Here is a 26,692-nt window from a genome sequence, read left to right as displayed (position 1 = left end):
CTTTTGGATTAAAAAACGCAGTTTAGTTTCGAGTTAAAAGAAAAACCATATAAAATGAAATTTTTGACTTTGGTAAGTAGTTGAAGGATAAAAATAGTAGTAAAAAAATTTCAATTTAAATTATAAATAATTTTTTAATTTTTTATAAAAAATTTTTAACATAACATTATATTTTTATTAATTTTTTCAGAGTTTATTTTTGTGCCTCTTAATTGTTGCACTTGTATCAGCAGTACCTATCGATGAGTCCTTCCCTGGAGATGTATACGATCAGGAGCAGAACAATCCACATGATCCACAATCAATTTTCAAACTGAAGAAGCTCAAAAAGTTGCTTTTAGGTTAAATATGAGAAACTAATTTAGCATTAACATTAAGTGTTTATAATTATTAAAACAGCAATTATTAATTTGTTTCAAAATATTGAATGTATCTGGAAAATAGTTTTTAATTGTAAATGCATTTTGCTTATTGTAAAAATATGCTATGAGCCATAGTATCCATAGTTTATAATTTTAAAACTGCCATAGTTTACACATATTTTTGAATATTATCGTAAATTATATGTAATTATAATATACAATTTTAAAAAAATCAAGAAGTGATTATTTTTTAAAGACTTCACACAGGTCCATGAAAAAGGAAATATTTAAAACTACTAGTCCATCTATAAAATAACCTCTGCATTTAAAACTTATCAAAATTTCTCTAAAAGTAACTTTCATGAATAAAAAGTTATTGAATAAACACAGTTAATATATGCTACGAGTCACAAAATCTGGACATAATCCTGAAGAAAAAAAATCGCTTAGTGTTAAACATAGTTAATATATGCCACGACTCACAAAATCTGGACATAATCCTGAAGAAAAAAAATCGATTAGTGTTAAACACAGTTATATATATGCCACGAGTCGCAAAATCTGAACCTAATCCTCATAACAAAAAGAAATCATTTGGTTTTAAAGACGCTTATTATATGACACGAGTCAAAAAAATCTGGACCTAATCCAGATTTAGGATTAGGATATTTAGTGTTCGAATATGTGTTACGATTCACTAAATCAAGACGTAATCCCATAATAAAATAATGTTGATTTATACTGTTTTGAATATAATGACACTTAAACAACCAATAATTAATCCCTCCACTAATATTATCTCCATATTAAGTACAACATCATACATAAATTCATTTCATAATTTACTTATGTCATTATTTGCATCTTAAATAAATCTTCTTATTCTTTCTTTTTTCTAGTCCTAGTTTATATTCGGTTCAGCTCTTTTCTTTTATATTACGATATCTTCAATACAAAGTCCTGCGTAACTTCTTCATTTGGTATTTCTTCAGGTTTTTTTCATCTTTTTTTTTTTCCAAACTGATTTCCATCGTTTCATTATCTGATTTTCTCGCTACATAGTCTTCTCAGCGCAGATGGTATTAGTGTTCAGCAAAACATAAAGCATTACACTATGAAACTAATTGTACCAGACTCACTACTCTCTCAGTAGTTTTGTTAATAATAATAATCGTCACATTTGTAGTGAGAAACACCCGTAAGCGACCCATTTGCTATTGATGTACTCTATAAAATACACTTTTTGATGCTATTTATGAACTAATACTATGATCAGGAAGTACGTGTTCAAATATGAAAAAAATTAGAAATGTAATCATTAATGAAACGCAACACAAAGCCTCAAACGACTTATTCTTCTAAGTATGCAGAAGAATATGCTCTAAGCGGATTTTGGTTTCAAAACTGTGCCATGTATTATATTATCGGAGAAACCAACGAATTATAAAAGCATGTTCTCGATGTTAGACATTGTGTCAAAAGTGCAACTACTAGATTTAATTTAGATCTAGATCCAAGTCAATAGAGCATTGTTTGTGGAAGTTAACGAAATCATTGCTATACTCCTGTGATGACATGACCTTTTTTTAAGCGCGTACCAAATAAAATTATTTTGTTAAACTTGTAATGAGCTAAGTTATTACGTACATATATTATAAATAAATTATTTTAAAATGCCATTTTAAAAAATAGGCATTACATAAATAGTAAAAACTTGTTTAATCTTGCTTTTTGGGCAAATAGGCCCACTGTACGATACTAATGGTGATGCCCTATTGAAAACATAATAATGTACGTGTCATGTGCCACCTATGACAAGCATGTTAGAGGTACACCATCAGTTACACATATACTATAGGTTCACCATCGCCTGCTCTATGCAACAACAATTCAAACTTTAAAAGTAGAGTGCTCCATTCGTAAGATATAGTATTTAATATTCCAAAAAGTTATGGAAAGTTCAAGCTCCAAAATATTGTTTGTATGATATATCTATGCAGGTAGCTGATCGAAAACTTGATATAGATATTATAAAATTATGTATCATATAATAAAATTTTTTCTTTTCTTTTAATTGAAAATCTATACCTTTCAAAAAAGAAAGGTATAGATTATGTTATGTCTTCTCATAACGAAGACAATCTGAAGTTTTCATATTTTAGTAATAATTTCTCATAAACAAAGTATTGTGCATTAATGAACATTAACATATTTTTGTTTATATACTGCTACTGAAAAGATTGCTGATTGATTTTCAAAAACTATAAAAACACATTATAGAAAATAAAAACGACAGACATATGGATTTACTTTGTTCATCTGGTCAATATATATTTTAATTATATTCTTAATAACCTCTGTTACTATCAACAGTTTTGATGAGTTTCAAATCAAAGCTTTGTAAAATACAAATAACTTTAAAATATTTTAAAGTTCTATCGCTCATATTTGCTGTTCAATAATTAATTTGCACAAATAATTGATTATGAATAAAATAAATAATATTTAACATGTTCACCATGAAAATTTTAATAGTCACCTCTCTAAAGTCACATACGACGCATCGCTAGATCAAAAGATGTGTGATGTGTGATTATGAATGAAATGAGAATTTTTTATCACTAATAAGTAAATTTTTCAAAACTTAAACTTACATATTAAAATGTAAATATTTATTACATTAACAAAAAACAGAGAACAATTAAATTATAATAAAATTAAGTAATGTTAAATAATGTAATGTTGTGTGTGTTAATATAGCTTGATGACCTACTATACTATACTATAGTCAGTCCAGTACTGACTGTCATATTATTAAAACGACGTAAATAATGTGGTAGCGTAGTGAATAGGCTACTTAGTAAAATGATTTAAGCAGTCTCTCAAAAATTTGCAGATCACAGCAACATAGAATGATACTCTTAAAATCTTCCATGAGTCATACTTGGATTTTTGTCATCGTTTAGGTCAGGGCTGTCCAGACCAATACAGGCTGGTTAATACAAATGCTGCATTGATTGGAGGGCCGCAGAAATAAATACATAAGTTTAAATTTTCAGAATAATGGTTAAGCTATTTACACAATTCTTTCATTTTATTAATATCAACATTATTAATATTAGTTGTTGCCATACGAAAAATATTTTAAATATATGTACTATTAAACTAATGTTGTACAAAGAAATATATACTAAAGTTTTTATCAATTAAGTAAATTAACGTAAAGTGTAATAAATTATTTAAAACATTTTAATTCATTTATATTACTAAAATATAACACAAAAAAATATACCTAATTGTGGAAGATTGCGTCGCAACGCGTATGATACCCGTGGGTCGTGCTAAGTTTACAAGCTTGTGAAGAAGGGTATCTTAGCTTCCTTCACAGAACCCGAACTTTTTTGAGAGATATTCAATTGTCATACTGCAACAGCAATTAGAAATAGTGAATATTATTCCGAAAATCTGATGTAATTGAAACAGTTCCAAACATTTCAAAATGAAAGACTTTTTAATCTAAATAAATTTAAACTCAGATTAAAATCTAGTTTCTTAACTGGATATGCTGTTGTTAAATACAGCTGCAGATATTGGGTAATGTGAAGCAAAATCTTTGTCTGTCTAACTAATTTATGCCCCACGATTATCAGGAAAAAAATTCACTAACTTAATTTAAATTTTATTCGACCAAAAGTAGTCTAGATTGTTGAACCTTAAGATATTGTTAAGTTTATCAAGACCCTTAACTGTTTGGGTTATATCTCATAGGTACAAGTATTGTTCACTTATACTGAATCACACGAGAGTTTCGTTTGTAATTTTAACTGTCAATTGTTGTTGCTTTCAAAACTCTCGTGTAAATACAATTCGGATTAATTCAAATAATATGTAAACCATACAGCGAATACGAATAATTAAATGATTCCTTATTTTTTTTGTAATGAATAGTTCAAATAGAGTGAACTATTCGAATACAAAAAACAATTTTTATAATAATAATTCACAAATATTTTTATTTTGAAATCATCAAACTGCCAGATTATAATTGTATACACATGAATCCTAAATTGACTCCATACAAAAAATTGACAATGTTCTTTTTATATAAATTAAAAGAAATCAAATTTTTTTAATATTGTATTTTTATTTTTTTTTATTATTTAGTACTTATAAGAATACATTATGTAATGAGTGGACTTAATTAAATACACAACAAGTTTATACTATTTTAATATATGACTATCAGCAAAAATAGATGATGAAATGTAGCTTTGTTTGTAATAACGGATATATTAATTTTATATTAACTGTACTGAATTATTTAATGACTTATGTTAATAACTATAAACACTATCAGATATTTCGTCAATTGAAATAATTTAACCGAGGAACAGAAGCTTTTTCAACAAAGCCAATTTCAGTAAAAATGATTGATCATCAGTTGGACTGATTCTATCACTAGCAGCACCTTCAAGACCCTCTGGTATTGATTCATCGACAGGCACAGCACTGACTGCCATGAAGATGGCAAAACAAACGAGTAGGGTCTAAAAAAAAACAAATTTAATTTAATTAGAATTTTAATTTTCAATTTTAAAAAATCACAAAAAAAGTTTTTTTATTATATATAGTTTTTAATAGATATCCTTTAATTTTGTATTTGTACGCACCAAGAATAAAAATTTCATTTTGTTAATGTTTTTGTTTTGATTAGTTATGTCAATTTAAAACGTTTAGATACAGCGACGAACGTGTACTGATAATATTTAAGGTCTAAGCCGCCTATTTATACAACCAGCAAAAATATAAAATCAACCAAACCTAACACTCCAACTAACAATAAAATTTGTTTGGACTATTAAAAGCGATTTTAGATCGATTTCTGCTATGGTTTTTTTTTATTTGTATGTTATGTTGTTGTTGCAAATGGCGTTGTTATTGTAAAATGGCATTTCTTTATTGTTGTTATTGTTGCTATTATTGTATGAATTGCTCTTAAAGCATAGTTAGGTATTGCCTTCGTTGGTTTTGGAGATCTTTTGGTTTGTTTACACGTAAAATGGCAACTAATATTTTGGTTGAATCTTTTCTCTTGGCGTTTAGCATAATTCTACCTTAGCTTATTTGTTTAGTAAATTATACTTCATTATGACATTAAAATTGTTAATGTATTTGTAGTTTTCGATGATTCTTGCAAATTTCTGTAGTTAATTCGTTTGATGTTTTTAAGCGAGACTTAAGCATTTCGCTTAGCAAGTTTTCACACCTTTTTACTAAAGCAAAATATGCCGAAACTTTTATTGTCGATCATCTTTGTTTTATTTTTAAAAAATTCTTTTTATTTTCTTATGTTAAACAAAATGATGCAAACAAGTGTATTAAACATGCAATAAAGAATGAGTTACTAAGAAACCAAAATCCAATGAAATAAAAATCAAATTTTAATAATCATTTAGCAAATAAAAACCACAGGTTAATAATACTACTACCATAACAATAAATAATAAATATTATATTAAAAAGTCATAATACTAATTGAAACAAATAATTCTATATAAATAAAATGAAATAAATTTTGTCTAATAACATAGTTATGTTTATTATTTTAAACGTCGGTTTACAGACTTTATTCATAGATAAGCCAAAATTAAAAAATAATAGACCAGGAACAGCAATAAATAAAAAAAGCACAAAAATTAATTCTAAGGGATGTGAAGCTGACACTTAAATATTTTCAGATAATGAAGCTGGATTAGGAAAACTCTAAACTCCAAAACCCTCTCAAAACGTTATGGAAATTTAAAACTATAGCATTAGAGTGGAACTCATAACAGAACGTTAATGTAATGAAATACTAGCTATTAAAATATATGTGAGAAATGGTGTTGGCAGGACATTAACCCACATTTACCTATTGTCAGATAGTGAAATAAGCCATAGCCATGAAATAGACAAAAGATACGCCATTGAAATGTATGTGGGAAATGGTGTTGGCCCACACTTATATACTGTCTGATAGTGAAACTGCATTAGGAACACTCCAAACAACAACGATTATTTCAAAATTGGTGAATATTTGCTTAAGCCTTCTCAATATGTTAGGGAACTTTGAAGCTGTAGTATTAGAATCGATCCCAGAACATGATCCCAGGACCCAGGAATACACATATGTGTGAGAGACTGAATTGACAGATATATGAACCCACACTTATAAATTGTCAGATATGCATTTAGTTCTATCAATATGTCAGGCAACTTTAAAACTGTACCATAAGAATCGACCACACGACATAAGGGTAATAAAAATAAAGCGACCCTTGAAATATGTGTGAGATAATGTATTAACAGAAATGTGAACCCACATTTACAAATTGTCAGATAGTCAAGCTACATTAGGAGCGTTTCAAACTGTTACGATTATCTTATAAATGGTAAATAATTGCTTAAGCTCTTTGAATATGTTGGAAAACTTTAATAATGTGATATAAGAATGGATTGCAGGACATAAAGGTAATGAAATAAATGGTTATGTAGCTAAAATGGGAAATTAGTCCTGAGCTATTTCTTTGTTATAACTAAGAGCCACTCGCATGAGGTATTCAGGTTTAAAAGTGTAGTCAAACATTAAGCAAAATAATTTCTCATTCCAGTGAAAAGAATATGAAGTAGGTACGTTCGTTAAGCATAGAAACTCTATCTGGTTACTCATAGGATCTGAATCTTCCTGCAGTGCAACAAAAAGACTCCAGAAGAAGGTATTCAGAATATGGAAGGAGAAAAAATTTACAGAATTATCGCTTAATTTCTCATTCCAAATAAGGAAATATCATGTAAAAGTACCTTACATAAAGCAGCGTATACAAAAAAATTCTATCAGCAGCACTCTGCATTCTCATTCCAGTGAAAAGAATATGAAGTAGGTACGTTCGTTAAGCATAGAGACTCTATCTGGTTACTCATAGGATCTGAATCTTCCTGCAGTGTAACAAAAAGACTCCAGAAGAAGATATTCAGAATATGGGAGGAGAAAAAACTTACAGAATTACCGCTTAATTTCTCATTTCAAATAAGGGAATATCATGTAAAAGTACCTTACATAAAGCAGCGTATACAAAAAAATTCTATCAGCAGCACTCTGCAGACTAATGTCTTACCACATAGATGATATCGTTCTATATAAGTAATGGAACAGCAATTCACAGTTGATGATCAAGCATATACACAATGGATTCATTCCGGTCGCTTCTAACAATAATAACTATAATTGTGAATAAGAAATTGTTTTAATTACATTGCTATAGCATAAATAGAAATAGTTACTAACTAAATATTAATATCACAACTCCCTTAATAGCCATGTGCACTTTACTTAGGGTGTCTTTTTGTACACTAGGTGGATAGCATCAAAATCTGCCTTATGAGACTTGAACCGACTAAAACCACCTCTTAGGAATATGTAAGATTGCAGCCACGTTCAGGGCATATAGCCCCATTCCAGTAATAAAGGACAGGGAGGAGAGCAGATAGGCTTATATCTAGCGAGCTGGATTTATCTAAGCCAGAAAACATGGATTAGTTTTTATGGCATGAGATATTTTAGTGAAGGAGGTGGGGTTCACTCAACTACTGAAAAGTCCAACTAGCTATGCTATGTTGCCACTTAAGAAAACGATACACAGGCCGTTCACCTTAAGATGAATTCAAGAGCTTTTTAGATGAGGGAGAAGGCTGCTATAGTGCTGCTTGAAGTTGAAGACAAAGGCAAAGGCCGACTTGAAGTCGGACAGAAATGTGTCAGATGACAAAGCTGTTGCGATGATTTGGAGAGATGGCGAATCGAACTTCGCAGGCTTAGGGGGTCAGCTAACGGGCATCCATTAGCGGCTGAGGTGGGATGGACTATATAATTTTATAATTAGAATAGTTTCACCTTCAAATTTCCAATTGCATTCATTAATAAATAACACCGGTAAGATATTGCCAAAGTATACATTTGTAATTTTTTTTATTCAGTCTACAAGATTATGGTTGAAAAGAATATAACAGAAAATATCGTCTTTTTGCAAACTAACATATATTTAATATATATTACCATACGAATTACTAATTAAAAATTTTTGTATTTTATTTTTGTATTTTAAACTTAAGTAATACAAATTTGCTGAAATTTTAATGTATAATTCCTTGAGTGACGTACTTAAATTGGCATGGTTTAAAGTAGATCTGTTAACTCAATGCCACTGTACTGTAACATAAATAGGAAGAATATCGAGAAAAAATGGACAAAAATGATTTATTTTTCAAAATAAATAGAAGTATTTACTTATTGTTTTTATTTTGTACAAATATTAATGATAACGATTACAATAATAACTACGATTACGGTAATTCCTAGTTTCATCTGTTTAAGCACCTCTAAAACTAATTAAATTTAAACAACATCTAAAACGTTTTTTTACATTTAACTTAAATTAAAGACTATTAAGCTTTTGAAAAGCTTTAATAATTTTTAAACAAATTATTTACAGCAAATGTAAGATGTACCTAAATAAATACGCTGTCTCGCATATCCCATACTTGATTCAAATTAAGAATTGAAATTAGTTTTTATAACAGTTTTCGCACTGGTTACTGCATTTAATAGATGAAAATTTTACTTATGCTTTAATACTGTTGAAAAGATGATAAAACCAAATCTGCACAATATATTTCTTTTTAATTTTTTTAATATTTTTTTTTTACATTTTTTTTTACACGGGCATTTTACTACTAATGCCAAAATGGAACAGTTAACAAAAGAAGTAAAAAATGTTGATGTTATTTATGAATACCAAAATAAATTTTAAAAAGGTTCCTCTTTTTGTACATACATATACGACCATTCAGAAATCTACAGAATTCATCAAGTTTGCTTCACTTCACATCAAAAATATATGCACCAAAACAAATCCTTAAAAAAATACTCACGTCCTGACATGGGCCTCAGAGATTAAAATTAAACATATAAAATACACCACTGCGTTACTCATTAAAAAGAATAGGCAAAGTGTTATATTCTGTACAAGTATAACAGTTAAGTTGTGAATTGAGTGTTGTGAATTTAGTCTGCAAAACAAAATATAAAAACGTATTATTTAAAATTTGTATAATAATATATAATTAAAGTAAAATTTTCACACATACATATTAAGTGTTTTTATTTCTTTAAATTGTATTAACATAGTACAAAATGTAACCAAATTATCATGAAAATTTTGTTTCAAAATTTTCTGTGAAAGAAATATTCAAAATGCAAACAGCTACTTTCAAATGCAACCATGAGAACGAAATAATTGATTAAAAACAGCTAAGCAATAATGATTAATAATAAGGAGGAGAGAATATATTAGAAGAAGGTCATTGCAAAATACACTGATTACCTTATTTAAAGAAAATTAATTTCAACATGACTGGCTCGTTTAGTGTGAAGTTAAAATCAAAAAAAGGACAATTTATAGTAAAAGATTTAACAGCAGGAACAACAATAGCTGATCTGAAGTCTAGAATAGCAGCAGTAACTAATATTCGAGAACCTTTATTACATATACTAATTGGTTTTCCACCCCGTCCATTGGATTTATCACAAAATAATAACAGCATTTCATCAACTGGAATAAGCAGTGGAGAAACACTAATTATTGAGGAAAAACTACACGAATCCCAAGCCGCAGCGACATCCAATAGCAATCCTACGTCAATTGAACTTGATGAAGCACTTGCACGGCGTCTTCAAGCCGAGGAGGATGAGGAACAACTCCGGCAAGTAGTTGCAGAAGCAACTTCGAGTGAAAGACGTTATCCAGATGTAGCTTCAGAACAAGCTTATAATCCAAATGAAAATTTTGATGGCATTCTTCTAAAGAAAGTTGTGCCTGCAGATAACTCATGCTTATTCACTAGCATTCGGTTTGTTCTCAAGGGTAAAGTAGATAATGAAGGTAGTGAGTTGATGCGTCATTTAATAGCACAAGCAGTTTCTGCTGATCCTCAACAATATAATGATGCAATGCTTGGTAAATCAAATTCTGAATATTGCTTATGGATTCAGCAACCTGACTCATGGGGCGGGGCAATTGAAGTTGCAATTCTCTCGGATTATTATGGCATAGAAATCGATGTTGTTGACATACAAAATGCAATTATTAATCGCTTTGGAGAAGATAAAAATTATGGCACACGTGTGTTTCTACTATTTGATGGCATACACTATGATCCACTGTACTTGGAAACAAATACCGTAAGTATTTAATTTTTTAAATTCAATGAATAAAATATTAAATAAACATATTTGTATATATACATATTTAGAGTGATAAGCCGGTAACAATGTTTCCAATTGAAGAAATGGGTGTGTATCATCAAGCCGAACAAATAGCTAATGAAGCTAAATCTTCCCGTCAGTTCACCAATGTTCACAATTTTACTTTACGCTGTTTAGAATGCGATGTTATGTTAATTGGGCAAACTCAGGCTCAGCAGCACGCTAAATCAACAGGGCACACTAATTTCGGCGAAATTTAATATATAACATAGATCTCGTTTATTTTGTTACATTTTCACTTTTACTTTCATTAATTCTCATAACTATACTATTGCAAAAAAACAATACTTTTATTTTTAGGCAATTTTATTAAATTATTTTATATTGTACTTGAGCTTTTTATTTCGTTATAAATTCATAATTTATTTATATAAAAGAAACAGTATTGCACTGCCCAATATATTTGAAGAATAAAATAGAACTATTTTCCATGAAAGTAAAAGTTATAATATCAGCTTAATGCTTAATGCAGAGCACTTTAAATATTTAATTTTCGAATTGTTTGCATAAGTTATTTTTATTACTTTATTTCGTTCATAACAACAAATAAAAGCTATGAAAAAATCGAAAAATAAATTAATTTTATTAACTATAAGAATTAATATTTATTTCTACATACTATATAGAAGATTACAAAATGTAAAAACAAAAAGGATTTATAAGTTAATTGCACTAAATGTATAGAGAATTTTATATTAACTTGAATTCAGTCAACCTTACATCAAATATATGTGTCCAAGCATATTTATAAGCATAATTGAAAACCTTTCTAACTAAATCATATTCTGTTTTTGTTCCTATTCTTTTAGTAACCTTTTGGAATCTAGAAAGGAAGTACATAAAAGAATAACAAATTTGAAGAATTAAAGAATGAAAGGAAATATTAAAAGGCAGTTAGGTAGGATAAAAATCTTTTACTGCAAATGACCATACCGATTCATAAGCATAATTAAAAATCTTTCTACATTAAAGAATGAGAATGGATGTTAAAAGACAGTTAGTTCACATGAAAAATATTGCAACCTCTATGGGGCGAAACCATAGTATAATATTATATTAATAAATAATATTATCAATAATACTGAAATTAGTGATATGGTGCCCACTACAATCGGAACACACTTCGGGTATGGTTTTTGCGTGACAAGTAACTGTTTAGCATATATTAGATCTACTAGATAATATATTATATTAATAAAGAATATTAATAAGAATGAAATTAATGATATGATGCCGACTACAATCGAAACACAGTTTGAGTATGGCTTTTATGTGGCAAGGAATTGTTTGGTTCTTGTTGCATATGGAAGGTGTTATTCAAGATTAGAGGTTTCATGCGGAGGACTTTTGAGGATTTTGTTGGGTTGCAGCTATCATTTTTGGTAGGAAGAACTAAAAATCATTGCAGATATTCGAATTTACTGATGTTAATTTAAATAATTATACAAATTTCTTTAAATAAAATTTATGAGTCTTGAACTCGACTTCTACAAATTTGACATAACTTTTGATTTTTGAGAAACCTCTGTTAAATAATTTTGCGGTGGTTAGATCGTATACACCTTAGTGCATCCGCAATTTAGAAAAAATGTTATAGATTAAATTGTTAAATTAAAACACGACTTGGATGTTACAATTATATTAAGAAAATGTAGTATGTAAGTCATTATATAAAATAAGTTAAACTTAATCTTGATACAATAAAATCAACTTTCAAACCATTTTAACATAATTGTAATTAAAAATTTTTAATAATATATATTTTTACAGCAAAAAAGCTCTTCAGCTCATTGCAAAAATTTGTAAAAAAAAATATTTTACAAACTATAAAATATATTTATTTTAATTAATAATTGCGTTTTCACTAAGTTGAAGTTCCCCAAGGAGGTGTCATTGGCGATGGATTTTGAAGATATGACATTACAACTGCACTAACACTTAACATAAATGACGATAAGACCTAGAAATAATATAATATATAAGTTGTTTTAGATAAATTTTTGTCTACATTACCTGTTTAGCGTCATCACTCACGCGTGAACTGGCAAAACTGATACATGAACAATATAAAGCAAACCAAGCGCACCATTTTAGTTTCATCATAAGACCACACATCGAGAATATCATACCTGAAGTTATTGAAAATATATAAATATTTTTTAATATAATTAAATATATATTTTGCACCATATACAGTAAAGGACATAGCAACAATTAAATTACAACACAACAAATTATAATTATTTATAAATTGTATCCAACTCCAGTTAGCTTTTAATTATTGTTAGTACAAAAGTAAAGTGTAAAACTGTCCTAATGGATATACTATTACTGAATGAACAACCCTCTTCAATGTATAATATGTCTAAAACTAAATAATTTACTTTTTTATTATATAGAATAATTGACGATAAGTTCCCATTCAATACGGACTTTGTTGTAATATCTACATGCTTATCACATTTATACCCTTCGTAATGCAACTTTTTATATTAAATACCAACCTAAAATATTCATATAATCAGGCATTAAATCCTCATTAGGAGCACCTGATTGTCCTTGTGTAGAAGGAGGCTTATAACGAACCACCTGAAATAAATATGAATAAAATATTCAATTATTAGGCAGAAAAAAGAAATCTCACGTCAATTTTTATTGCCTTGTTTTTAGTGAGTTACAAAAAAATATTTACTAAAGAATAAGTTTCACCTTTTCTTTTCTCCTTGGATCAACAGTTGAATTCATTTTAAATTATAAAAATTTTTATAAATATATAATTAATTTATTAAACTACAAGTACTCTGAATTATATAGTACCAAAGTAAAAGATTGGAGAAATGTCAGAAATACGTCAAAATGTCAATTATTCGTTATTTTGTAACGTCAACCATTGAACCCAATTACTCGTTATTAAAATTTAAAATCAGTTGTTGGCATGTCCAATTATGTTCGTTACTGCATCAAAATGCAATTGCGTTCGTTGTGAAAACTGAAAACTTTATTGCTTTTAAAGGATTTAATAAGCGTTAAATAAATTTTCTTTTCTCTTCAAATATATAAAAATCAACCTAAAATGGCTGATAAAATTGTATTGACCGAGAATAATTCGATTGAAGACAGCCTGGCATTGTTACGATATTTTCAGCGCTTATCGCCAGATAAATATGTAAATATGAGCAAAAAAATAAAAGTACTAACATGTATTACTATAATTTTAACTATTTAATAATTTTATATAGCCTGGGATTATGTTTCGTAATTTGCTAACTGCTTTAATCATTATTACAAAAAAATTGCGTTCGGATGCCTGTACCGAAGCTGCGAAAGCATTGTTCGAATGGTTGGAAGCATATAACGTAATTTTTAAATGTCGCACTTACACTTTAAATATTACTAAAAATTTTTTGTTTATTTAGAAATTGCAACGTCTAATCTGTCCTAATAATAACACTTTAGTAAAGCAATTTATAAAATCCGTTCCAGCGGTTTTAACTTTTGTACTTGGTTGTTTCAAACAAAAGCCACCAAATATGCCCAATTTTCATTTCAAACTTCTGACACTACTCTATACATTTTTGGATAATATTGATATTACCTTGTTTGGTAATGAAATAAAACTTTCCAAAGGCGTTATGTGAGTTTAATGTATGTTATACCTAATTAACTTTTTGTTTTACATCTAAATACACTTTCAGTTCATGTGTGTGGGATCCTATTCAAAATGGCGAAAACTTTAATACACAATTGTTAGCATTACGAGTATTAACGACATTGCTGAAGATAGTAAACAAGAAAGGTGCAGAAGAGGAGCTTGCAGAAATGAATTCACGCCAATCATACCCACTGAATGATTACATCAAAAAGGCAATGGAATACACAAAACCCCATCCATCTGCTTTTGACAGTGTTTGTATTTGACACTACTAATCATTTTCCAATATTATCCAATATTTTATATAAATAGGTTGCGCGCAATCTTCTAAATCATGTGAATATGCGAACTATGCAAAATACTTCGGTTTATTCAGTTAAGTGTTATTCATTGTTTATTGAAGATAAAATTGAATTCTTTAAACCATCGGTATTGAATATTTAATTTTTGTTTTTAAACTTATATATTTCATAAAATTTTCTTTTAGTGTTCTGAGCATTTTTGGGTGGATTTAAACTCTTGTCCTCTCACTTTAACATTTACTGGTCGTTGCAGATCAAAAGAAAATGGCGAATTTGTCGATATATCAGTAATTGCTTCCATAAACAAAATTGATTTGTATGTTAATATTTTAAACTTTTAATGTTCTAATTTTCATTGTATATATTATTTCAGAACAAATACAAAGCTAACAGTTTTCCTTAGACCTCCAATTATTTATTCCAATTGTTTGCGATATCTTCAAGATGTTTACAATGCAACTTATGCCACAATTGAAACTTCTAAAGAAGATGTGTTTCACCTTAAACAACATGAAGAGCTTTTAAATAAATTTAATGTTCAATATTCTGATCCAGTTTGCTGTCTTAATGAGACTGTTCACGAATATAATGATATTATGAATAGTTTCTGTGATGAAGAAAGAATTCAGAACCGTAAGTTTTATTCAAAATAATAATTTAAACTCTTACAAAACTTAAAATTATTTCTAAAATTTATTTTCTTATTGCATAGTTTCACCGCAAAATGTAGAGGATTGCCAGTTTAATAACAATATGCAAGATAATGAAAAAGTTTTGTCTTCAACCCCGTTATCCACCATAAGAAGTGTTGATATGATTCAATCCTTGAACGAATTCAGTCAAGTATCACCTATAAGCAGCGAGATTTCTGTTTTAAATCCAAGCACAAGAAAAAGGCAGCTATTTACAGAAAGTAATACTCCCCTAACTAAAAGGTAAGAAAATAGTATTAATATTGTTTAAATGAAAAAATGATCATTAAAGTACAAAATGACCTTACTATTTCGGTTCTTATACTATTAAATTTGAAGTCAAATCTATATAGTCAAGTATGTTTTCATTATATATTATCGTCGTCATCATCATCATTATCTTTCATAATATAACAGTTTATTACAAACTAAAGTTACTTCAAATTTTGACTTCAATCATGGTTTTTTGTTGCCATTCTTCAATTGTTGTCACTGCCGAATTTATCCTGGGAGCTATGACTCAAGGCAGAAACATTACCAGTCTTTACTTAGTTTTGAAAATGTTAAATAATCGTTACTTTCAATATAGAAAACTTTGATAAGTCCTATATATTGATAAATTATACATTTATTATACAAATAGTGTCCTTTTTTACATTTGCCGCTTCCTTTTTCCGAACGAGTAAAAGTCACAAAGTAAATTTATTTCAAGACAGGAAAATATTAATGTTTTAAACATATGTAATTCCCAATAGCTACAGTTACTACAAAACCTCTGTTTGCTCTCAATTGTACTTATATATAATATACCTTATTTTGCAAAGTCTGTTAATAATGACAGTGTTTTTAACAAATTTATTAACTATCACATTAAATTTGAATTTTTATTAGACTTTATTCTTTTCTTATGGATGTTATTTTATTTTAATTTTTAAATATTAATTTATTTTCATTATAATATTTTTTTACATTTTTTCGGTAATTTATGGACTAACAATTCTTCTAAAAGCAGCACTATTCCCGTGCACTATCTTCAAATTCTCTTTGTCTTCGTTAATCCATTTTTTAAACATGGTTTTGTATAAACCTGGAACTTGTGTGCCTTATTACATATCTTAGCCAATATATACCTCATTTTTTCATAAAGTGGATATTTCCATAACGGTCTTCATTTCGTTCAGCTAATATTTATAATGTCGTCTGTATGTTTAACTTACTTTTTTTACTAACCAAAAATCGTTCACAAAAGCTTCCTTTTAAATTAGCTCACAAATCACTCTATGTTCTAGCCTTGTATTAAAATAAATAAAGATATAATTAAGTATATAGAATGAAGGTATAAAAGCAAAGTAGATGGCGAAAAAAATCGGAAAGATCTAATAGGCCCAAATAGATTTCTCTTCTATTTTTTGTTTTATGGGCCATGTAAGATTTTCAGAAATACCTATGCCTTTCTTAAGAAACATAAAAAGGCAGGAGCATGCCTTTTCAATTAAGTTAGATTTTTTTTTGTGTAATAAAAGATATGTAGTAATAATTAATTAAGTAATAGAAAAAGTAAGATAATAAGTTGAATTATCTGCGGATACAGGTAGTAATTTTACTTGAAGTACCATATTTTTTCGATTTTAATCTGTCTCTTTCTGTTAAAAGTAAAAGTTCCGCCTTAATTATAAAATTATTTAATATAACTTTAAGTTATATTATAAATAATTTAAAAGAAGTGCAATTTTAAAGCTTCCTCCCAAACTATCACTGCCCACCAGTCAAGTAGACAGGGTTGATAGAAAATACTTTTTTTAAAGTATGTTTGCAATGGCTTATCTGTAGATTGTATAGTCAGGGGAAGATCTGTTTCCTTACCTGTCCGGCTTGACACGCCATTTTTAAATGGATCAAGATGCTTTTATAAGTTTCCCTGCTTTTGATTGTTTCAATTATCTGTAATCAGTAACATTTACCATTATTGCAATTTAAAATTAGTTATTCTATTGTAATTATTATTATTTATTTTTGTTTTAATTTTTGAGGTCGTTACTTCGAAAATGTTTAAATGCGGTTATTTTTGTTTTTTAAAATATACTAACTTTTATTTCGAAAGTTTTTTTTTTGTGTATCTCTACACGTGTTTCGGCAAATTCGCTTTTGCCTTCATCAGGAGAATTCCTAATATTAAAACATCTAGCAATCTTACAAACTATTTATACCATAAACATGTTATTTTTAATACTAAACTTAATATTAATAAATCCTAAGGTTATTGTCCTTGGGGGTGACAGGTAAGAAATGTGGCGGGATTGGTCTGGTGTGTTTTTATTTTTACATACAGGTAGTTAGGTTGACTGGTTGTCGGTTTTTTGGGATGTATCTAAAAAGGCACGATGACACGTTGCCTTTGTCGCCGTTGAGTAAAGTTGTGGTCTGATGTTTATGAATTTCGATGCTTTCTGCCGTTTCTAATTTCCAGCTATCCCTTACATTTTTGATTATTTGGGCGTTATCCCTGTTGATGTGGTGATTTTCCTTTACTATATGTCTGGCGACATTTGATTTTATGTGGGGGTTCATTTTCTTCGGTGCTTCTCTTGCTTCCTTCAGGTGTTCTTCAAGTCTTACTGATAAGGGTCTTTTGGTTTGTCCGATGTATACTTTGTTGCAGGAGCCACACTCTATTTTGTATACTCCGCATTTTTCGAATGGGTCAATTGGGTCTTTTGCGGATGGTAAAAGGCATTCAAGTTGGTGTGGTCTACTAGAGTGAACTAAGTCGATATTGAACTTTTTTAACTTGGATTTTAGACAATAACACTGTCTCGAAAGGTCTAAAATCTAAGTTAAAAAAGTTCAATATCGACTTAGTTCACTCTAGTAGACCACACCAACTTGAATGCCTTTTACCATCCGCAAAAGACCCAATTGACCCATTCGAAAAATGCGGAGTATACAAAATAGAGTGTGGCTCCTGCAACAAAGTATACATCGGACAAACCAAAAGACCCTTATCAGTAAGACTTGAAGAACACCTGAAGGAAGTAAGAGAAGCACCGAAGAATATGAACCCCCACATAAAATCAAATGTCGCCAGACATATAGTAAAGGAAAATCACCAAATCAACAGGGAAAACGCCCAAATAATCAAAAATGTAAGAGATAGCTGGAAATTAGAAACGGCAGAAAGCATCGAAATTCATAAATATCAGACCACAACTTTACTCAACGGCGACAAAGGCAACGTGTCATCGTGCCTTTTTAGATACATCCCAAAAAACCGACAACCAGTCGACCTAACTACCTGTATGTAAAATAAAAACAACACCAGGCCAACCCCGCCACCATCTCTTACCTGTCACCGCCAAGGACAATAACCTTAGGATTTATTAATATTAAGTTTAGTATTAAAAAAAAAATAACATGTTTATAGTATAAATAGTTTGTAAGATTGCTAGATGTTTTAATATTAGGAATTCTCCTGATGAAGGCAAAAGCGAATTTGCCGAAACACGTGTAGAGATACACAAAAAAACTTTCGAAATAAAAGTTAGTATATTTTTAAAAAACAAAAATAACCGCATTTAATTATTATTATGTTGTTAAATTATTAATCATTTTTTATTAATTTTCATACTTTATGTTCGTATTTTATATGTCACTACAAACAGATTCATAGAAATATGTTTTTTTTTTTTATATTTAGGATTACCCCGAAAAAACGTAATTTAGAAACTGAAAATCATGAAAATCAACGGCCTAGATTAAAGGCTTCATCACATAATAAAGAAACCTACCTACCATCTTCAAAAACTAAAACCCAAAAGCCATTAACTTCTAAGATGCAGAAACAAATTGAAACTTTTCCAGCTGTAAAAAGTTCTAAAAAGAAACCGCTCGTTCCTTCTCTTCAAGATGCTAATAAACCGCTATTGAAAAATTTAACACATAAAGATTTTAAAAAATTTACCGAACCTCAATGGAATAAATTTATAAACGAGATAACTGAAGACAATTGCCCAGAACTGTATAAGTTTCTTTATGGTATTGATAATGATATATTTAGTATAGAACAAAAAACAAATCTAATGAAGATGATGCTTCAAATACCTGATGACGATCCAGAGTCACCAAACGAAAATGTAAACATTTTACAGGATAAATGTAAAATGCATGTCATTTGTGCAAAGTATTCGAGTTGTAAATTTAAAACAATTTTACAACGTTCATATACGAATATGATCCAATACGAACAAACACAAATGGTTGAAAACGATGATAATATTCCAAGTACATCGGGTGTTAATACAGGTTCTTCTAAGAATAACGTAAAAAAAGTCGCAAGACGTAAAATCGATCATGAAACAACTAACTTAGAAAATAACAAAAAACCTAAGGTAAACCATTAAAAACACTGATTCATATAAAAATCTTAAAATAATAATTTATAGGGCAAACAAAGTAATATGAAAAATGATAGGGATAAACTTTGCTCTCAAACAAATAATAATAACAAAAATATAGATTATAAATCACAAAACACTGATCCTAGTGAAAAAATAAATAATAAAACTAAACCAAAACGACGACGTTATGAACCCAAGAAAAAAACAAACAAAGAAACTTTAAATAGAGATAAATTTTTTAATAAGTTTTTTAAAACAAAAGTAACAAACATTTCAGATGAAATTGATCCCGACATTGAAAATAGTATAGATTACTTTATTCATTCGAACTCATTTTCTGCCAATGAAGCAGAAAATGCTTTGCAAGAACAACAATTTGCAATGTTCACAAATTTAAATAGTTTAAAGAAAATCCGCACTCCAGATGATCTCAGAAATAATTCAAAAATATTCAATGATAATCTTCGCAATCGAAATATATTTGATTATTCCGAAACATATAGTAAGAACGCAGATTCACCACCAAATAAAATTTCTGTAGCTCCGTATAATCAAGTTACTACCCACATACCAGATCCAATATGTAAAGATGTTACATATAATAATGAAAATTTAGAAAATGTTGGAAGTCCCTTAACCTTATATGAACCGTTGTATATTGAGACTAATTTTAACGAAAACATTCAGCTTCGAAGACCACATAATGTAAATAAACATAAAATAAAGGAGTTATCTGTTACAAACAACGATAAAGAAATATCGTCACACCCACTTTATAATGAATGTGAAATTGATCAAAATATATACAACATACTATTGCAAGAGAACTCAGTTCTACAAATTTCATCGCCATCAAGTATTAAAAAGAATACACATCACGTAGACCAAAATATGTTTATTTCCCCAAAACCAACAACTCATAATGAAATCATGGAAAAACCAAAATTGATTTCAGATCCTGAAAATATTGGCTTACTAATGTGTTCTATCACATCGTTCAATAACTCAACAAACTATCAAAGTGTAGAATTGCTAAGAGAAAACACTCGTCAAGGTATTTGACAATATTATTATTATTAATATATTATATATAAAATAACATTTTTAATTTTTTATTATTTCATTAATATAATTACTATTTGTAATTAAATATTATTATTATTATTTCCATACTCCATTAGGAGTTTAAGGAGTCTATAAAAGTTTTTCACTGGTTTCTATTTTGTGCTATTGCTTTCAACTCGTTAAACGATTTGCATGTCTCTTGCTGAACTGTTCTTCTCCATGTCATTGCTATTCTGCCTCTGCGCCTAGTCCCCAGAGGGTTCCAACTAAGTGCAGCATGCGCGATATTTTCATAAGGCTAACGCAGTGTCCAATCCAGCCATACTTCTTTCTTCTTATTTTGTTGTTTACGTTTGTTTGGTGCGTTATACTCCATAACTCTTCATTTGAAATCGTTTTAAGACACCATAAGCCTAATATGTTGCGCAGGCATTGATTGATAAATGATTGCAACCTTCTTTCGATTTCGGAATTAGCAAGCCAGGTTTCCGATCCATATAAGCATACCGATTTGGCACATGCGTTAAAAATTTTTGCCTTGGTGTTGGTATGATTGATTACTTACTGAAATGATTACTTATTTACTTACTGCAGTCTTCATTTCGCAGTCGCGCATAGAGCCTCAACAAACCCTCTAAATCTCACTCTATTGCTTCTTTGCCTTCAACAGTTCTTCGCCAAGTTTTGGCGAGGGCACCAGGACGGCGGGAACCTTGAGGATTCCACCTCAGCGCTTGTTAAATAATATAGATGTTATTTTTGCGGAAAGTATGCCGTATCCAATTCCGTTTACGTTTTTTAACTTCAGTACTCGCACATACGTGATCTGTACGCTCCCAAAGTTCTTCCTTTGATACGTTTGATATTTTAAAAATCTGTAGCAAACACTTGTTTATAAACACTTGCATCTTCTGATCAATGGACTTTAAACATTTCCAGGTTTCAGAGCCATAATACAATACTTTACTTTACGTATTGTATTATCCTTAACTTTATTTTTTGTGTGAACTGATGGCCATACCTGCATGAACTGATTGTAATTATTAAAATATTTCTTTTTCTTTTAATTTTTAGAATCCACAAATTTAATGAAAACTTATAAAGCGGATATTAACTTGGAAGCAAAAGAATTAAACGATCAATTAACTGCAAATTTCTTTGATGAAACTAAAAAAGAAATTTGTGCAGTTATTAGAGAAGTTCTAGAGAAAACCAAACAAAAAGACAAGATAGAAAATGAACTTTTGGAGGCTATATACAATGTACATAGACTATATGAAAAGTATCAAGATGTATCAGATGATGTTAAACGGTATACTGAAAATGTAGAAATTTTAATATTAAATTATTAGTATGTATAATTATTTAATATATATGTTTTACATTTGAAGATCTGAAGAAAAAGCAAACAATATATTACAAAATATTCATTTTACTAATAACAAGATTACGACAAACAAGTACTTTGAGAGGTTGTTGAACGAATTTGATGTTAAATCGATAGAATTAAGAAAAAGTAAATGGAAATCATATGTTAAACATAATGTTATAACATTAATCGATGGAATGGATTATATATCGGCTTTAAATATATAATAAAATAATCCTATTAATTCTCATTATATAATTCTTAAACATATTGTATCTTTTTATAAAATTATTATTTTGTTTTTATTACATTATTCTTAAACATCTTAACTCCTAATATTGTATAAATTAATACCTTATTATTGTTCATAAACATTATATATCTATTATCATATATACCTATTCTATTATTCTTAAATGTAACAAATAATTTGAGATTAATTAATAAATAAATTATAATATAATTTAACTCTTTAATTTTAACATCAAAAATAATTATAGCTTGGTTTAGAAATACGATTGCTCAACAGTTTTTAATATTTCTTCAGCTTTTCCGGCTCTTAAACTATATTTTTTTATTGCAAAATTCAATGCTAAGAAGAAAACAAATTTGCAAAAACAATGATGCCATCGTGTGCACTGTTGGAGTTTAATTGTATGTCATGTTTCTACTGCAGCTACAACTACTTATGATTAAGTAGTTTGGTCGTGTCCGTAATTAATATTTGGTCGTTTCCATTGGCATGAGCTAATTTATATATATGAAATAACTTTTATGTGTCAGAAAATACTGTAAAAGTTGTAGAAGAGTTTTGTTAAAATTTCAATTGTAAGCAGATGATATTTAGTTTTGTGTTGTTAGCAGAAATTAATTAGTTTCGCATGGAAACAGCAGAAAATGCAAATAATTTAATATATAATGTTTGTGAAATTATTCACAACATGAATAAAACAATAGGTGCATACAGAAAACAACGTGCAATGCTTTGGAAAAAATTAATAACTATTAAAAAGCAACAAATAGCATTACTTTCCTCTAAATGTAATTAAACTATAAATCTAAATACTATTACATACTCCATTTTCCCATTGATAAGAAGTCAACTCTCGTCGCCGTTCATTTGAAATAAACCAACTTCACATAATAATATATAACACAAAAAAAATTAATTTATATTTGATATATTAAATCATTTATGTAGATTTATCCTCCTATACTGTGAACTTGATGAATTAAAGGTCTTACTTATTTCTTAAGGTTGACTAATTATTCCGTGCTAAGGTTTTGATATTCCGTGCTATAAGTAAAAAGCTATTTTCTTGATATTTTGGCAAGTTGACAAATGCTATTGACAAGCTTTTTATACTGTTTGTATTTAAAACATACATATGTCAAATATTTTTGTCATTTTCCTTGTGGGAAATTTATTTTAGAGGGTAGTTTTCGAGATTTTTAGCCTTAAATTTATTAATTTATTTTTAATGAACTCATTTATATGAAAGCTCTTTGTATGGAATATGAGATCAGTGGAAATGTGATATTAAACCCTAGTCACATCGCCGCAGATAATTGGTTGTGCCAGTGTTTCTTCCACATTCTCATCTCTATGAGTTTTTCAACATATTAATAAGAGGGAATTCGAAGCCTTATAGTGTGTCTACCAAATAACCAGTGACCGATAATGGTCCAATCGTTGCAGCTAACAAATTTTTTAAAAGTAAACTATTTACCGAACGGGGTGTGGGAATCAAGATGATATTTGTGCAATTTCTGAAAGTGTGTTTTATATTTCATGTCAGTGACAATTAAGTTTCCATTATTTATAAGATTTTATTAGAACTAGTTAAAATACAATATGAATGCAAAAGTTCACAGAAATTTCAAAATAAATATAAAACGAGTATTTGCGCATTTCACATCACTAATCAGCTGTGTTTATTCTGTATCATGTGTGTAACTACCACAATGTTTTGGTTAAAACTACGAAAGCATGTTGTTTTAGGATTGTAATTATATTTAAGAATTTCGAAAATGATTGGACGTTTGCTTCACTCAACGTTTACAACTGCAATCAAATATTCAAATAAACGATTTTTATTAACAAACTTAAATTTCTCAAGTATTGTACAGCAAAACTACGCCGGCTTTCAATTCCTTCAACTGCAACAACTTCATGTTAAGGTATTTGACAAAGAAGTTGGTTTCGATAATCAACGGGAATCTAATAGATACGATGAAAACGAATCAATTTCTATAAATCACACACAAAAAGTCGAAGATGTACAAAAATTATCTAAACGAGTACCACGGGTAAGAAGGATAGTACGCACTGAGACAGAAGTGGATGATAATGTAAAAATAAGTGATGCCGATGTTTTTGGTGGCGCTAGAATAGAGGAAGAAGAGCTCGATGCAGGTTAGTATTTTCATAACAAATATTATTTGCAATGTATAGTTTTGTTACTTTTTTATTAGGTGACAAAGAAGAAGAGGAATTTTTGAATCGTTCAACACGACGAACTAAAAAGTTACAAACACATCAATATGCCAGATTAATCAAGGAGCACATGAACATGCATAGGCTAAATGATGCTATTGCTGTGCTAGAAAAACGTATGCTCAAAGAGGATAGAGTGAAACCAGAAAATTATATATACAATTTACTTATAAGTGGCTGCGCTAAGGCTGGCTATACGCGTAAAGCGTTCAGCTTGTTTACTAAAATGAGACAACGTGGACTGAAAGTCACTGGAGGCACTTATACGTCACTTTTCAATGCCTGCGCTAACGCGCCATCGATTGAGGACGGTTTAGGTCGTGCTAATCATTTACGAGAAATTATGCTAGAAAAGGGATTTGAACCAAATCTTAAAACATATAATGTTATGATCAAAGCATTTGGACGTTGCAAGGATGTCAAAACAGCATTTTTAATTGCAGATGAAATGTTAGATAAAAAACTTGAAATTAACATTGATACCATTAATTTCTTGCTACAGGCTTGTGCTAGTGATATACAATATGGATTTAGGTGATTATCGTATATTTGTATTTATAAATAATATATATTTAAATATTTATATTTTCAGACATTGCTTACTGACATGGCATAAAATGTTACAAAATGGTTTAAAACCTGATTATTATACGTTTAATACAATGTTACGCTGCACACGTGATTGCGAATTTGGTGACATACGAAGTATGCAAAATGTACTCCAACAAATTTTAGAAGAAAATCAAGCAATCGCTATTAGTAACGATGTTCACAAAAATAAACAATTATTGATAGAAAGTAAAAGTTCAAATTTAGAATCTAATGACTTAAAACAAAGTACTGAACTGGAAGCAGTACCAGCAGATACAAATCCAAAAGAAGTCGTAGCAGTTACTAATGACAATCCCACTCAACTAGAATTGCCTAATTTATTAGCATTGAAACCTCACTTAGGCAGCTTGTTGACGTTATCAGAGGTAAACAAACCTCATGAAAGATTTGTTTTACTTGGTGGTCTCACAGGATATTTGGAGATAATGAAACAAAACAATGTAACACCTGATATAAAAACATTTACAACAATGTTGGAAATCATACCCCCAACAATTGCTGCTGAAAAACAAATACTGTCATTTATACGCAGAATTGGTTTAAAGGCTGATATTGACTTCTTTAATATATTAATTAAAAAACGTTCAATGCGTTTCGATTACGAAAGTGCAAAAGAAGTATTATCAATGTTGCATACAGTTAAACTACAACCAGACATTGTTACATATGGAGTATTAGCTTTAGGCTGCACGAACGAAGAGGCTGCGAGGGAATTAATACAACAAATGCATAACAACGGCATAAAGTATGTATATAAAATAATTTACATATATCAGGGCTGTGAACTGTATAAAAATATTCGTAATATATGTTTCATCTGCTTCATGGTTGTAAGCTATTCTGAACTGTTTTGTACGGCAATTAAATCAATGAGTTTTAATAGTAATAAAAAATGAACAGTTCCAAATCAACTCCAGTTTGGTTCAGAAATGATTCATAGCCCTGTCGCACATTTGTATATTAATTATAAAAAATAATCTAATATATTTTCTTTATTAAGGATGAATGTTGAAATTCTTGGTGCAATGTTACGTCAAGGTTGTGCAACGAAAAACTTTTCTTACGTGATGGATATTATGCAAATAAGTTTAGATGAAAATATAAAGCCAAATGAGATCTTCCTGAGACATTTGCATAATTTCTATAAACATTGTGCAAAATTAATAGATGCAAGAGTATGCATTAAAATTTTATTAGTAATAATTAAATTGTACTAAATTTTATCTTTTATAGCATCCCACCTCTAAAACCAAAACATTTAAAAAAATGCATTCTAAATTTTGCAACAAATTACATACTTATCACGAGGAATTAGGTATAGCTGGACTTAAACTTGAAGATGCTATTAAAAAAATAAAGCAGCGTCCTTATGATCAATATAAAGAAG

The 26,692-nt window shown here is 29.1% G+C and overlaps 7 protein-coding genes across 7 annotated transcripts; 5 read left to right on the top strand and 2 right to left on the bottom strand.

Annotated features, from left to right (window-relative positions):
* LOC119673350 lies at window positions 1-430 on the top strand. The gene is made up of 2 exons (XM_038084614.1): window positions 1-72; window positions 191-430. The coding sequence occupies exons 1-2, from the start codon at window positions 55-57 to the stop codon at window positions 344-346; spliced, it is 174 nt and encodes a 57-aa protein (XP_037940542.1). The 5' UTR covers window positions 1-54; the 3' UTR covers window positions 347-430.
* Window positions 431-4,564: 4,134 nt separating this feature from the next.
* Window positions 4,565-5,116, bottom strand: LOC119673348. Its single transcript, XM_038084612.1, has 2 exons — window positions 5,033-5,116; window positions 4,565-4,909 (listed from the first exon to the last, which is right to left on the bottom strand). Exons 1-2 carry the CDS (start codon window positions 5,048-5,050, stop codon window positions 4,742-4,744), a joined length of 186 nt encoding a protein of 61 aa, XP_037940540.1. The 5' UTR covers window positions 5,051-5,116; the 3' UTR covers window positions 4,565-4,741.
* Window positions 5,117-9,592: 4,476 nt separating this feature from the next.
* Window positions 9,593-11,051, top strand: LOC119673347 (ubiquitin thioesterase OTU1). Its single transcript, XM_038084611.1, has 2 exons — window positions 9,593-10,638; window positions 10,710-11,051. The coding sequence occupies exons 1-2, from the start codon at window positions 9,808-9,810 to the stop codon at window positions 10,920-10,922; spliced, it is 1,044 nt and encodes a 347-aa protein (XP_037940539.1). The 5' UTR covers window positions 9,593-9,807; the 3' UTR covers window positions 10,923-11,051.
* Window positions 11,052-12,478: 1,427 nt separating this feature from the next.
* Window positions 12,479-13,549, bottom strand: LOC119673346 (protein Asterix). Its single transcript, XM_038084609.1, has 4 exons — window positions 13,432-13,549; window positions 13,227-13,311; window positions 12,736-12,851; window positions 12,479-12,682 (listed from the first exon to the last, which is right to left on the bottom strand). Exons 1-4 carry the CDS (start codon window positions 13,465-13,467, stop codon window positions 12,587-12,589), a joined length of 333 nt encoding a protein of 110 aa, XP_037940537.1. The 5' UTR covers window positions 13,468-13,549; the 3' UTR covers window positions 12,479-12,586.
* A 107-nt stretch (window positions 13,550-13,656) lies between these two features.
* Window positions 13,657-19,821, top strand: LOC119680195. Its single transcript, XM_038092895.1, has 9 exons — window positions 13,657-13,888; window positions 13,962-14,078; window positions 14,139-14,356; window positions 14,418-14,628; window positions 14,687-14,803; window positions 14,862-14,992; window positions 15,050-15,309; window positions 15,389-15,611; window positions 19,063-19,821. The coding sequence occupies exons 1-9, from the start codon at window positions 13,796-13,798 to the stop codon at window positions 19,763-19,765; spliced, it is 2,073 nt and encodes a 690-aa protein (XP_037948823.1). The 5' UTR covers window positions 13,657-13,795; the 3' UTR covers window positions 19,766-19,821.
* Window positions 19,762-22,423, top strand: LOC119680184. The gene is made up of 3 exons (XM_038092883.1): window positions 19,762-20,816; window positions 21,902-22,139; window positions 22,219-22,423. Exons 1-3 carry the CDS (start codon window positions 19,823-19,825, stop codon window positions 22,421-22,423), a joined length of 1,437 nt encoding a protein of 478 aa, XP_037948811.1. The 5' UTR covers window positions 19,762-19,822.
* Window positions 22,424-24,159: 1,736 nt separating this feature from the next.
* Window positions 24,160-26,691, top strand: LOC119680176 (pentatricopeptide repeat-containing protein 1, mitochondrial-like; the record flags this gene model as incomplete). The annotated part of the gene is made up of 5 exons (XM_038092871.1): window positions 24,160-24,612; window positions 24,672-25,227; window positions 25,286-26,050; window positions 26,306-26,480; window positions 26,539-26,691. Coding segments are annotated over exons 1-5 (2,034 nt in total), but the record flags the coding sequence as incomplete, so codon positions are not given.
* Between the last annotated feature and the right edge of the window lies 1 nt (window position 26,692).

The sequence above is a fragment of the Teleopsis dalmanni genome, chromosome 1, assembly GCF_002237135.1.
Source record: "Teleopsis dalmanni isolate 2A chromosome 1, ASM223713v2, whole genome shotgun sequence".
In the NCBI taxonomy this organism is placed as follows: Eukaryota; Metazoa; Arthropoda; class Insecta; order Diptera; family Diopsidae; genus Teleopsis; species Teleopsis dalmanni.
Note: the sequence above shows the minus strand (reverse complement) of the source record. Positions and strands in the feature narration are given on the sequence as shown.